Genomic DNA, 12,610 nt, shown 5'->3' with positions numbered 1-12,610 from the left:
AGCCAACACCTCCTCTGTGTTAACAGGCATATTTAAAAGTTAAAAATGGGAAAACATGAATTAGTGGGAAGAGAGAGAATGTCATATTGTGCTCCTCTTTTTCCTACTGTGGATTAAAAATACTTCTCTATTATTGGTTTGTCAAAAAATGGCATTGAATAGTTTTTTAAAATTTCCTATCTTTATTTTAATACTTCTACAGTGGACTAGATTCTGATTTGATTTCTTGCGAGTTCTCTAACGTGGCAATTCCTTAGCTTCTGTTTTGTAACCTTTGATTTATGCCAGTGAATTTGAAAGGATATTTAAGCTTCTTGCACAATGAGGCTTCTGGAGTCACTGGTAATAAAGGGTGAGAAGAATGAAATAAAAATAAAAGTACTGTTTCTTTTTTTGCTTGTTCAAGGAAATCCTTCAGCTGGGCTGTTATTACTAACCAGATCTGGGAAACATAATTTGGAGTTGCTTGCTGTTTCTCAGAAATATTTCTCCTTCGGAGTCATGCAGTGAAACTTTTATCACTGAGATAAGTTAGTCAAAGATAAGGTATGAACAATAGATGAAATTCTGCTTTCAGCTGTATTTGTATGTTTCCCACTGGCTGAAGCAGGAGGACTGCAGGAATATTTGGCTGATCATAATCAGCAACCAGACAATAAGAAGGACCCAGGCCTCTCTTTTTTTTGTAATAAAAGCATAAAAATACTCCTGTTACTTTTAGTGTAACTAAAATATCTGGTCTGCTTAAGCTTGTGCTATCTGTTTGTGTGATTTAAAGTCATATTGCTTAAATACTGCCAATATGTAATTTTGTATGTGTATTTCGCAGCGGTGGATGGTATGAGTAACTCTGACTCTGACTACATCAATGAAGCATTGAACCCACATATAAGAAAAGTTGAGGCTGCCCAAGATGTTTCCATTTCTGTTCCAGTAACAGTCATAGACGATGCTCCAGAAGTTAGCACCTCTAACTCAGATGAAAATCAAGAGATGGAGATGAGGGTTCCACAAAATATCTCAATCGACTGTGTTAATACAGGAAACTTGACAAATAAAAACAACAATGCAAGTTCCTTTGATAAGGGACACACAGATGGTGGAGCTATATGCGTATCAAAAGACCTAATACATCAGCAACCATCTGAAAATGAATTCAGTCATTTGCCTGTGGAACAGCGGAGAGATATGTTTGAATCTCTCACATCCTCCTTTGAAAAAAGAAGTGAAAAGAACTTAAGACTGGAGCCCCTTCCCAAACATGGTGTGAAGTCTGAGGAATGTAAATCTAAGCTGAGTCCATCTCACTCCAAGACCACAGCTGAAATCAATACAGCAAAAGACAAGCTAAATCCATATAATGAATATAGTAGCAGGGAAAGATCTCTGAAAAAAAGTAAATCAGAATTAGAAATCAAATGGCCACCAGCAAAAAAAGTGGAAGTAGAAGAAGTCCCATCAGCACCTACATGGTGTCATCGTGCCCAGAATTCAGGATCAAACTATGAACCTAAAATGGGTTTGACAACCTTTAAAGTTGTCCCTCCCAGACCTGAAGTAAGACATTTCGATAGAGGAGTTTCACTCTCCACTGGTGCCATTAAGATAGATGAACTAGGCAACCTTATAAGCCCAAACACTGGTGTTAGTAAACACATACCAGGTTCTTCTTCTGATGAAAGTGAGGAAATTCATATTGGGAAAGTGAAGGCGTTCTGGAGGTCAAGTTCTATGGAAAAGCAAAGTGATGACTCTGCTGAGCATTTTTCTAAAAAGTCAGCAGTCACCACGAGCTCTAAGCCCTTTACTGTAAAACATGAACACAAACCTGTCTGTCTTGCAGCTCCAAAACTTGTAGCACCACAAACTGTTACTACCCAGGTAGCCGAAAGACAGTCTGAGAATGAAAGGACCAAACTACCTCTTCCAGTTACACAGTCTCAGGTAACACCATTAGCAGCCCCAACCATTAATAAGGACAAGCTGGAACTTCCATTTGTAAAGCCACATAGGAGAACATCCAGTCAGTATGTTGCCTCTGCCATTGCAAGACACATCAATGCAACTACCTTTAAGTCTGACTCTGTGGAATATCATGAGAAAGATGAAAACAAGCAAGGGGCAGGAGAGGTTAAGACTGAAGCAGAAGTTTCACCAAAAAGATGTATTATTGTGGCCAAATATAGCCCTGTGGAAACAGAGTCAGCAGAAACAAGAGAAACACTTTCAAGTGTTTTTACTTGCAGTCAGAAAGCATCCCACAGGTTTACACCTGGTGATAATTCTGGCTTGGAAAATAAAGTAGTTAATATCAGGGCACCAAATCAAGCAACTCCTCTGAGTTTCTATAAAAAGAATGGTGGTGTCCCACTTACTAAATCCTCCTCAAAGGATAACAATGGTGCAGAAGAGGATCGTGGTTTAAACAGCAAACAAAGTATAGCAGAGAAAAAGACACGTCTCATGTTTGACCAGAAATGTGAGACTTTGACCCTTACTAATTCAGCCTCATCTCTTAAGTCTCCTGACCTCCAAGGAGTCCCATCCTCTTTCAGCTCATCTTTGCGAGTCGCTAAATGGCCTCCTGCTAATGGTGTTCAAGTTAATTCGTCTAAAGCGTCACCTGAGTTAAACGGTGCACCAGCAAATGCAGAGTCAGAACAGGAGGAGAAACCTGATGATTCAGATATTAATGCTGTCAGTGAAGTGGATATTAATGTGCAGACCAATATCTTTGGACCAAAGAAGAAGTTCAAACCTGTCATCCAGAAACCAGTTCCAAAAGACACATCACTGCACAGTGCCCTAATGGAAGCAATTCAAACAGGAGGGGGAAAGGAGAAACTCAGAAAGGTAAAGTGGAAACATTTTTTAACCTGTTCAGACTGCAGAGCCCTGTGTTCACCCTGTCAGACACCAGAGGTTTTATAACTGGTACAGTTGCTGGTGAGCTGGAGAACACAAGGCATTTGAAAAATTTATAATGGCAAAATACAGACCAAGCTGCTGCTTATTCTGCATATCCTGTATATTATGCAACACCACGGCTACTGCACTAGCTAGAAGAGGCAGAGGGTGCATAGACACAGCATAAACGAGAGGTAATTGAGGTTAGTCTAAGAACTGAACCCTCATTTCAGTATGTTATGTAAAAACAGGAACACACAGAGTGGAGAAACCTGTGAATAACTATAATGAAAGAAAACTGCATTTTGTATTACTAGGGCATAATAATTGTTTGCCACTGACTTCATGCTTAGGGGATATGAGACTGCATCTCTAAGTACAGCATTACTATCTACACATATCCTCACTGTTCAGTGTGAGTAAGGGTTTTAAAAGCAGGCCCAAAAAAAGACAGACTGATTAGTCTTCATAGTTTGCATTCTGGTACAAATGCCAAAAAGTGTTTCCAAGCTATCTCTAAGTAAATATCTAATAACAATGTGAGGTTTATTCCTTTCATATTCTAGGTTTCAAACAGTGCACTAAATGGCAATCACGGGAAACCCTCATATGCTGAGCCAGAGAATGCGCGCTCAGCCCTACTAGCAGCAATTAGAGGCCACAGTGGCACCTCAAAGCTGAAAAAGGTAAGAAATCAAGACGGTAAGTGATCCTTAAAGTGCAGTCTGTTCCTACAGGGTGTTTTAAATACACCCAGATATGCCACAAACTAAACATCATGCTGCAAAGGGAGAAGTTGAGGGGGAAACTATATGACAGAAGACCAGATCTGACTTAGGCAGAGAGTATTGCAAGTCCAATTCTATCCTCTGCTATAAAACTTAAACTCTTTCAAATGGTGTGCTTTTAACTTAGAAAGGACATAGAAATCCAAACCAATTACAGGGAGTGTACATAGAAGACATCAAATGTTCCTCATTTTCGCATTTAGGTGGCATAGAATTGTAGAATGGTTTGGGTTGGAAAGGACCTTAAACACCTCCCACTAGATCTAGTTGCTCAATGTGCCATGCAAACTGCCCTTGAACACTGCCAAGGATGGGACATCCACAACTTCTCTGAACAGAGAAGTTGTACTTTAGGAATATGCAGTTAGATTAATATATTTGCATTACCTACCATATACATCCAGTCTCAGTTACCTGAAAACACACTAGACCTTCTTCATGCCGTTTATCTGCTAACATGGTGCATGCAAGCAGCATGCAAGTAATTGATTTTGGTGTTCCATCAACATTCACTACAGCAGGATGATTCCTTCTCTCTGATTTACCTAATCATTAAAGCATCTCTTTTTCCTAATAGCCAAAACCTGTACTGTTCTAGCCTTAGTTTTCACTCAGTTGACTAATCCAGCCAAAGATGTGTACTTGGCAAGGAGGTTCCCATTTCCCTCATGCAATGACTCAGTTCATTAGCACATATTCAGATAGCTGGCATTAGATAGAAAATGTCTCTTCCTGTGTTAGGGAATTACTTCATCCCTAAATATCTTACTGCACTTGCTGCAGGTAGGGTACAGCTTACTCTGAGCCTGTGAGCAGGATGTGCTAACCAGCAACAATCTGCACATATACTGAACTGCATTCTGCATTCATTGGGCATAAATGTAAATTTGTGTAAAAGAGGGTCTGACAATTAAGTGATAGTGTGTCATCACAGAGACTTTTTGGCAGAGAAGCTTTTGCCATAATTTTAGAGAAAGATGCCTAGAAACGATGCACTTCCTTTTCACTGTGTCACCTGTGCTAGTTAAATGACCATGTTTGTATGTGTACAGGGCACGATGCAGATGTGCTATGATGAAAGGGCTGTCCTTTTTATGTTATCTCAAATGTTCATCTTTTATCTAACATGATGTTATGCTCATATATATATATTGTTTGTGTGCAGTGAGGGAATAGAATACAGGAGCTTTCTGTGGATTATTTGATGGGAGATGAATCCTTTAATTTTTCACCACAAAAGTTCTATGTCTCAATTTCTCTGAGAATTCTAATAGATCTGCTTAGAAACCTCCTATGTGGCCTATGATACTGAATTTCCTAGTTATTGCCAAATAATTGTAATTACTAACAATTTATCACGATTATTACTAGTAATGGTGTTAATGGCAAAAGTATCTCTTGAGATAGTTGATGGAAAAGCTGGCTTAGTCTGCAAGATTGTCTTTTTCATGTGCATACACTTGAAGTAGGATGAGTTTCCAAGCTGTTAACTTGTGCAGAGATTTTAGTTTCAGAAATTCCACAGAAATACACTTGGAAGAAGAATCAATTGATTTTGTTCTCAGTGCTTTCACATAGTTCTCTCTGGTCCTTTCTTTTTCTTTTTCAAGTATGGCTGGAAACTTTGGGTTTAATGGCATTTTTTTCAATAAAGCTATGTCTGAGAGCTCAGATCTGGAAGATCATCCCTGTCATCTGAGATTATTTCTGTGCAGCCTAGACTGCAAAAAAGTAATTAGATTCATGGGTGGCTATTTCAGCTTTAATATATCTCCCTGATTCCAAAACCATTGCGGTTGTTTTCAAATTAATACCAAGTCCAACTTTCTCTCTTACCTTACATGCCAAGAAGAGTTACAGGATGCTGGATCTCACAGTAAATAGATTGAGTTTCTGAGACAGACTCAATGCCAAAATCTCGATGCTAGTAATCAGCCCAGCTGAGTGATGTGAGTGAGTAGTAACAGATGTTTGACCCCATGAGCAAACAAAGGTTCTATGTGGTTTGCATCATTCAAGCGAAATGAAAGTGCATCAACTGTCAAATAATTACAGTTTAGCCATGCTTGATATTAATCACCTTCTTTCAACTGCCTCATGAGCAGATCTCCTCTTCGGCCTCTGAAGAGCTGCAGCGTTTTAGGGACGCAGAACTATCCTTGCAGAAGGCAGAAGACCTTAAGGAAGAGCAGCTTTGTATCCCACCTGCCCCTGCCCAGCCGCCGCCACCACCTCCCATTCAACCGTCAGCAGCAGCTCCTAAATCCTCTGCCACAGTTACAGGTAACCCATTGGAGGCAAGGCAAGCTCTAATGGAGGCCATTCGCTCTGGTGCTGCAGCAGCAAAGTTAAGAAAGGTAAATGTACTTTTATATTTTACTGTGGATGAAACAACGTATGCTAGCTGTGTTTTCAGAGACATTTTTAAGCTGTTCTAGATGCACATTTCTTTCTTCCAGCAGGAGAAGGTACATGTACTGTTTTCTCTAGCTGAATCAAAGATAGGAATGTATTTGAAACCTTCGGACAGCTAATGAAACACACCTATGCATATATGCAACAATTTGAATAGTTAATACTTTTTATTAAAAGAGACAATCAGGAGCATGTGTATAATTTCAGAAAGTATTTTCATTACCTTTTCATTCCTGTGTATCTGAGATAATGCTGTATGTCCTTTAGACAAGGTGAACTTAAGAAAGATCAGATATGAGACCCTGAAGCAAATTTATAAATAAGTACTCTCTCCTAATTTCAGTAGTGTGTCCTAGACTTTGATTCCCAACACTTACACCTTGGTCGCATGTGCTGAGAGCTGTCAGTAAAACTGGGAGGTCAATTTAATGTCTGCCTGAACTTTATTAATTGAATGGCATGTGTTTCACTTCTGTGATCAGCTGTGAATCAGTCATCTCCCAGATGGCTAAATGCTCAGTTGCCTGTGTGTGATTTTTGGATAAATTCACTAACCTCTTTGATCAAAGTTTTTTCTTCCTAATCTCAAGTTACACTGCATTTTTTGGTGAAGAGAAGCAGATCGATTGGCCTTAGTGGAAGCATCCCAATGTTACACTGCAGTATCCAAGAATGGATTTTGATCCAGGGATTTTAGGGAGTGTACAAAAGTAGATGTAGTTTTCCCAACACATGATTTAGCTGATGCCAGCCATAAATGTGTAAACATTGCATACTTGTCCTCTTTTGGATAATGAAAAAATATGCTCAAATTTTAACATTTGAAAGTAGCCAAAAAAATATGATTTCTCATAAACCAGAAATTCCACAGAATCATACAAATGGCACAAACAAATTAGTGTTTCAGGGAAATTTACATCAGCGTGTTCTGATTACATCAGAAATCTGGATGTGCTGTTATTTTTCATGTGAAAAGTAAGTATGTTAAGCATAAGATTATGAGGAGCATCTGAGTTTACGTGGTTTGTTCAGCTTGGAGAAGGCTAAGGGGCAACCTCATTGCAGTCAATGTCTTCCTCAAGGAGGGCAACTGAGGGGCAGGTGCTGATAATCCTCTCTGTGGTGACCCGTGATAGGACATGAGGAAATGCAACTGTGTCAGGGGAAGTTCAGATGACAATAGGAAAAGATTCTTCACTGAGAGAGTGGTTGGTCATCTGAACAGGCTCCCCATGGAAGTGGTCACAGCACCAAATCTGTCAGATCTCAAGGAGCATCTGGATGATGCTCTTAGTCATATGGCTTAGTTTTAGGCAGTCCTGTGAGGAGCAGGGTGCTGGATTCAATGATCTTTATGGGTTCCTTCCAACTTGAGATACTCTATGATTCTAAGAGTACAAATTTTGAAGAAATCAGACCTTTATTTCCCTACTTTACCAACTGACAGAAAAAAAACAGGATTTGGACATTCAAGGATACATGATGCAATTATTTTTTGACCCTTCCAAATTTCTTGTTCTTCCAATTGCATTGCTCTTGCCCAAGTCTCTGAGGCAATCAGTAGCTCTTCTCATGAAACCGAGTCTTCACCATTTCGTTGTGGATTTATTTCAAAACACTTGGATAACCAGTGCAGGCCATGAAAATACGCCAGATATTCTCACGTATTCTGCTAAATACTGTGCCTGTCTTGTTTCATTTCCAAGACAGAGTAATTTTTTGGAGTTTTGACATTGAAACAACAGAAGAGTATGTGTCATTATGTAGGTCTTTTATGAAAATAAAAGAGAGCAGTGTTTTGTCCAAGACAGAGTATGATTTTCTTACTACTGTGCTGTTCTTTCAGATACTGGATATGGAAACTAGCCTTGTATACACAAAAGTCATCTTGACACTTTGACATCTGAGATCTCATGTCCTTGATAAGATTTTGGTTGCAGCAATTAGACAGCAGAGTAGGTAGTTCAGTTCAGTAATGGCATCTGTTTCTCTTCCATTGTCTTCTCAAAGCTTTCTGGGACAAGGGCTTCTGACAGCAAGGTCATTTATTTAGGTAATGTTGTGGAGAACTGGGAAGAATCTGTATTCCTTAGTTATGTGTGACTTAGTGCTTATTTATGAAGGAATATTTGCAATGGAAGCAGATCAAACGGGACTGTCAGTGGAACCAAATGTAAAAAGCAACCAATTGCCTAGATAAGGAGCATCCCAACAAACATTTGAGCTCTAGTAATATCTGTGAAAAGCCAACTCCTCCACTCCTCCCCTGATTACACAGCTATTTGCTAGAGTCATGAACTTTAAGGTTAAAAGATCCACTATGCAGGAAGGGAGGAGAGAAGTTGCTGGAGGCTGACCTTGCCTTGCTGAGAGGCAGGGTCTGCACGGCACAGTCTCTAAGTGGGTCAGCCAAAACAAACTGGAGCAGAAATAGGTGCTTGAGGAAAATACTAAGTATAGGTAAGGCAGTACGTGCTTAAGTCTGCTGGCTCTTCTTTAATCCATTTCTTGGAGTACTGTGCCTGCTTTGGCAAATAAATCACCCTTTGTTTTGAAGAAACGACTTCTGTTCTATTGCACACTCTTGCTGTCCACACTCTTGCTGTCCCCAGTTGGGCCTGCTCAGTAAAAAGGTTCATCCGCAGTGCAGAGCAGTTTAGAGACCTGCTAGAAAGTGGTTACACTACAGATCCTACCTAAAGGGAGCGGAGACACAGGCATGTCACAGGAACAGGATGAACTTATTTACCCAACTGGAAAAGACCTGACAAAGTGCAGGAAGTAACCTTTTTCTTCAGTTTTTGAAATGGTCTGTCAAGGAACCTGACATTGTTCAACACATCCTAAGTATAACAGCAAGTCAGGGAGGTGGCATCAAGCAAAGCCACCAACCGTGATGACTGCCCCAGTGCCTTTGGTGGTTAATTGTCTTGAGAAATGAACGTATCTCACTGGCAAGGAGCCTGCTTCCCAGCCATGCAGTCTGCCTCATGTGCAAAGGAGCATCAGTTGATCTAGGAAATAAACAGCTGATTTGAGACCAGATTTTGGCTAATTCTGGTGGGCAAAACTCAGGTCATAGAGCTGTACCATTTGTAGCTTCTGATGTTAAAAGTGAAGTAGTGTTTTCCTTCAGTTGTGTCAAACAGAATCATATAGTGAAGATCTATATGTCCAGTTTTTAACTTTCTATTTCCCATCTCAGAAAATGCAAAATAACCTGGCTAGATTTCTGAAGTTCTGTATATCAATGCATGTGTATTTTTGGTTTTGCGTAACTTGCCTTGGGATTTACTATGATTATCTGTGGAAAAAAACATAACTACACATGCAAATAACCTGTTAGATGTCTAGCTGTAGGTATAGTTGCAGCACAAGTCCATGCAGGATTAAAAATCTTACCAAAGAAGAGAAGCTATAAAAGTTCCTTTAGATTATATGCCGTCCATTCATTTTAGGTAGAGTTGTACCCAGAGATTTGGTAGAAATACTACAGGAGAATGTGCCTGCAAATGGTGGGGAAGGCAAGTTATATCTCTGAAGAACAGGGTCACGGTAAAATGGTTGCTATAGACCACTTCTTAATGGTATGTGCAAGGGAGATTCTGCAGATTCCATATATCTTCCAACAAAGAGTTGCACCAAAGCAGCCCTTTCTGTTTGCTCACTGAGATTTTAAAAATTAATTTGGCTCCATCACAGTATCCACAAGCATTCGTGCCAGTGTTTGGCATAGGCATTAGGTCATGTGAACCCTTGATACGTGCAGTGTATCATTCTGTTGGCAATCAAAGGAGCCAGGTAAGATAATTACTGCACCATTACAATGAGTCCATGGTGTACACTGGGATAATTTGGAGTTGGTTGTCAACAATTAACACATTGATCTGAATTATGGCACGTTGAGTGTCTTCTAGGAAGCATGGCCTAGTTCTATACCTTTATGTCAAGCAGTGGACTGTTCTCACATAAGCAGAGATATATAATTGTGAATGAACAAATACTGTTTCGTACCATCAGTATCTGTGGGTGCAATGACAGGATTACAGAATCAAAGCCACAGTTAATGTTGGCTTTGGTAGGCTGGAAATGGGGCAGGAGCCCCCACGTTAAGGTTGGCCAAGCTTGATATACAGGTAGTCAAATGAGGCTATGAAGCGATTCTAGTTCCCATGCACAATGAGAGGCAGGCATTTGCATGCTGTTTGAATTGAAAGATGAAACTTGAAAATAATTTGAACTCTTCACCTTGCTAATAATTTATATCATGACCTATTTTTTTCCTCAAGAATAAAGTTTCTGCCGTGGATACTAAGGACAAAATGGTAAATTTAGGCTTGATCAAATACATGATTCCTGTTTAGTTTTTGCGCTGACCTCAATGTATATCTCTATGATAGAATCAAAGCTCAGTAACTTTGAATTTGGAAGAGCACCTTAGCATATGAATTTAAAATTAAGCATATGCTTAGATGACCTGAGGACTGGGAAGGAAGATAAGCATTTGTTTAAGTATTTTCCTGAATCAAAGCCATTGGGAGTTTCCTTCATTTAATCAGGAAGCAAAGTACTCATCAATTGATTTTTATGGCCAGTGACAGCTAGCTGACACAGAATAGATTTTGACTGTCAGATGTTGCATACTTATAGCCCGTGTTTCTGTTCATTCCACAATGAAGGATTTTCAGAGAAAAATACATCACCTGTGTTCCAGAAATTGTGTAATTACAACCTAAATAGCTGCAACATACGTAAGTATATATGAGTTGTGGGGTTTTTAGGGAAGGATAGCACCTTTCATTAAACCAACTGATACAGCTAGAAAACAACAGATAAGATTTAAGTAGTCCCAAGGAGCAGATGAAGAGACCAAGCTTGAAAGCAGCCTCACAGGAGAATGTTTGGTTAACAATGTCAGCAGTTGGAGGTTTAAAAATATCTTGAATGATCATGTGCTTTTCTTTGTTATAGGTCCCTCTGCTTGTTTAAATCATATGAAAAGAACAGATAATTGGAAAATCTAACCCTGTATGCATCCATAATCATCATTCAAGCTCTGAAGTGGCAAAAAACATCAAGAAGTTTATTATATTCTCGTCTACAAGCCAAAATAAGCTGTAGTTAATTTTCTGTGTGTTCCTGCATAATGGTTCTAAGGGGGAAATATGTTGCTCTGCTGTAAAGCTTCTGTGCCAAGGAATTGTGTTTTGCCTCTGAATATTTAAAGTTGCCAATAAACCATTCTTGTTGGCAGGTTAATAAGAATATAAACACTGTGCAGTCCTGTGTTAATACTTAATTGTATTTATGGGCAAAATTAAAAACTTTACTAGCTATCTGAAAAGTAATATTCATTTTAAGTTGTTAAAAATATTTCAAACTATTTCAAACTATTTACTTGCTTCTTATTTGATTTCAAAAAGGACTGTAAATGGTTGGAGTGAAAATCAGAATAAAGGTCTATAAAAAACAATCACAAGAAAAACGTTATGGTACCTAAGTTGTCATATGCTGGAGTCACTGGTTTTTAAAATTAAATTAACTTTGTATCTCTGGTGGAGCTCTGAGAAAGCAGGCAATTAATAATGAATGTGAGACAGTGTCTATTGCAAAGTTACTTATGGGATATGACGTATAGAATGCTAATGCGCAGAGATATGCTGAACCCTAGTAACGTTCATGGCACTTCAGAAATATTGAGCCACCTTAAAGGATCTCTATTTGCAACAGACTGTGAAGGTTTTAAATAAGATTCAGAGTCCTGCTTAGAGGTCCAAGATGTAGAATTCATTCCTGCGCTGCAAAACGAAGTGAAGCTGGTTTATATCAGTAACCAGGACTTTTGTGGACTCTTGTTCAGGTCATGCATAAGTTGGCCCTTTATTTCTAATTTGTATTGCTGTTGTATGTTGTCTCACAAGTATTTATAGCAGCATCTTTTTCAAATGTTAACTACTTTGGTAGTTGTTGTACATATTTTGAAAATATTTCGTTGAATTGATTAACTTAAAAAGGACGAATGAAAATGCTTTTTCACATTTCCTATATTGTAATGACACTGAAGAAGAGGAAGTTTGTACATTTACATTTTTATAATCATAGACTAGAGTGCTGGCAGATTCTTTTTTTTTTTTGAGCTGGAATTTAAAATGTATAGTTATGGACTGTTGAAAGCACAAGAATATTTAGCCATCTGCAGTTAATGTGACTATATATTATATATTATTATATATTGTAAAATATTGATATCTGTTAGTGCCACGAATAAAAACAAAATCAAAACCTGACATGGCTTGAAATGGTCTTTTTGCCAAATATTTTCCATTTACAGAAAGAAATTAGAGCTAGAGATGGACTTAAGCAAACCAGTATGCTGTGCTTGATATCTCAAGTCTAATATAAAATGTCTCAAGCCAGGAAAGAGCTCACAACTAACAGCCTAGTAATGCAGTAGAAATCACCAACTAGAATCAACATGTCACTTAATATACATTTCAGTA

General features: G+C 38.7%; 1 protein-coding gene across 13 annotated transcripts in view; it reads left to right on the top strand.

The window, feature by feature from the left end:
• Positions 1–12,397, top strand: part of COBL (cordon-bleu WH2 repeat protein) — a 199,713-nt gene extending 187,316 nt beyond the window's left edge. For all 13 annotated transcript variants that reach the window (XM_051798962.1, XM_051798956.1, XM_051798957.1 and 10 more), the window contains 4 exons: positions 830–2,853; positions 3,474–3,593; positions 5,801–6,052; positions 11,082–12,397. In XM_051798962.1, the coding sequence (XP_051654922.1) occupies positions 830–2,853; positions 3,474–3,593; positions 5,801–6,052; positions 11,082–11,099 (2,414 nt within the window). In that variant the 3' untranslated portion in view covers positions 11,100–12,397. The remainder of the gene's footprint in view (positions 1–829; positions 2,854–3,473; positions 3,594–5,800; positions 6,053–11,081) is intronic.
• Positions 12,398–12,610: the final 213 nt, after the last annotated feature.

The sequence above is a fragment of the Manacus candei genome, unplaced genomic scaffold (assembly GCF_025592945.1).
Source record: "Manacus candei isolate 608988 ecotype Guabito, Panama unplaced genomic scaffold, ASM2559294v1 h1tg000049l, whole genome shotgun sequence".
Lineage (NCBI taxonomy): Eukaryota > Metazoa > Chordata > Aves > Passeriformes > Pipridae > Manacus > Manacus candei.
This window is presented reverse-complemented; position numbering and strand designations above follow the sequence as displayed.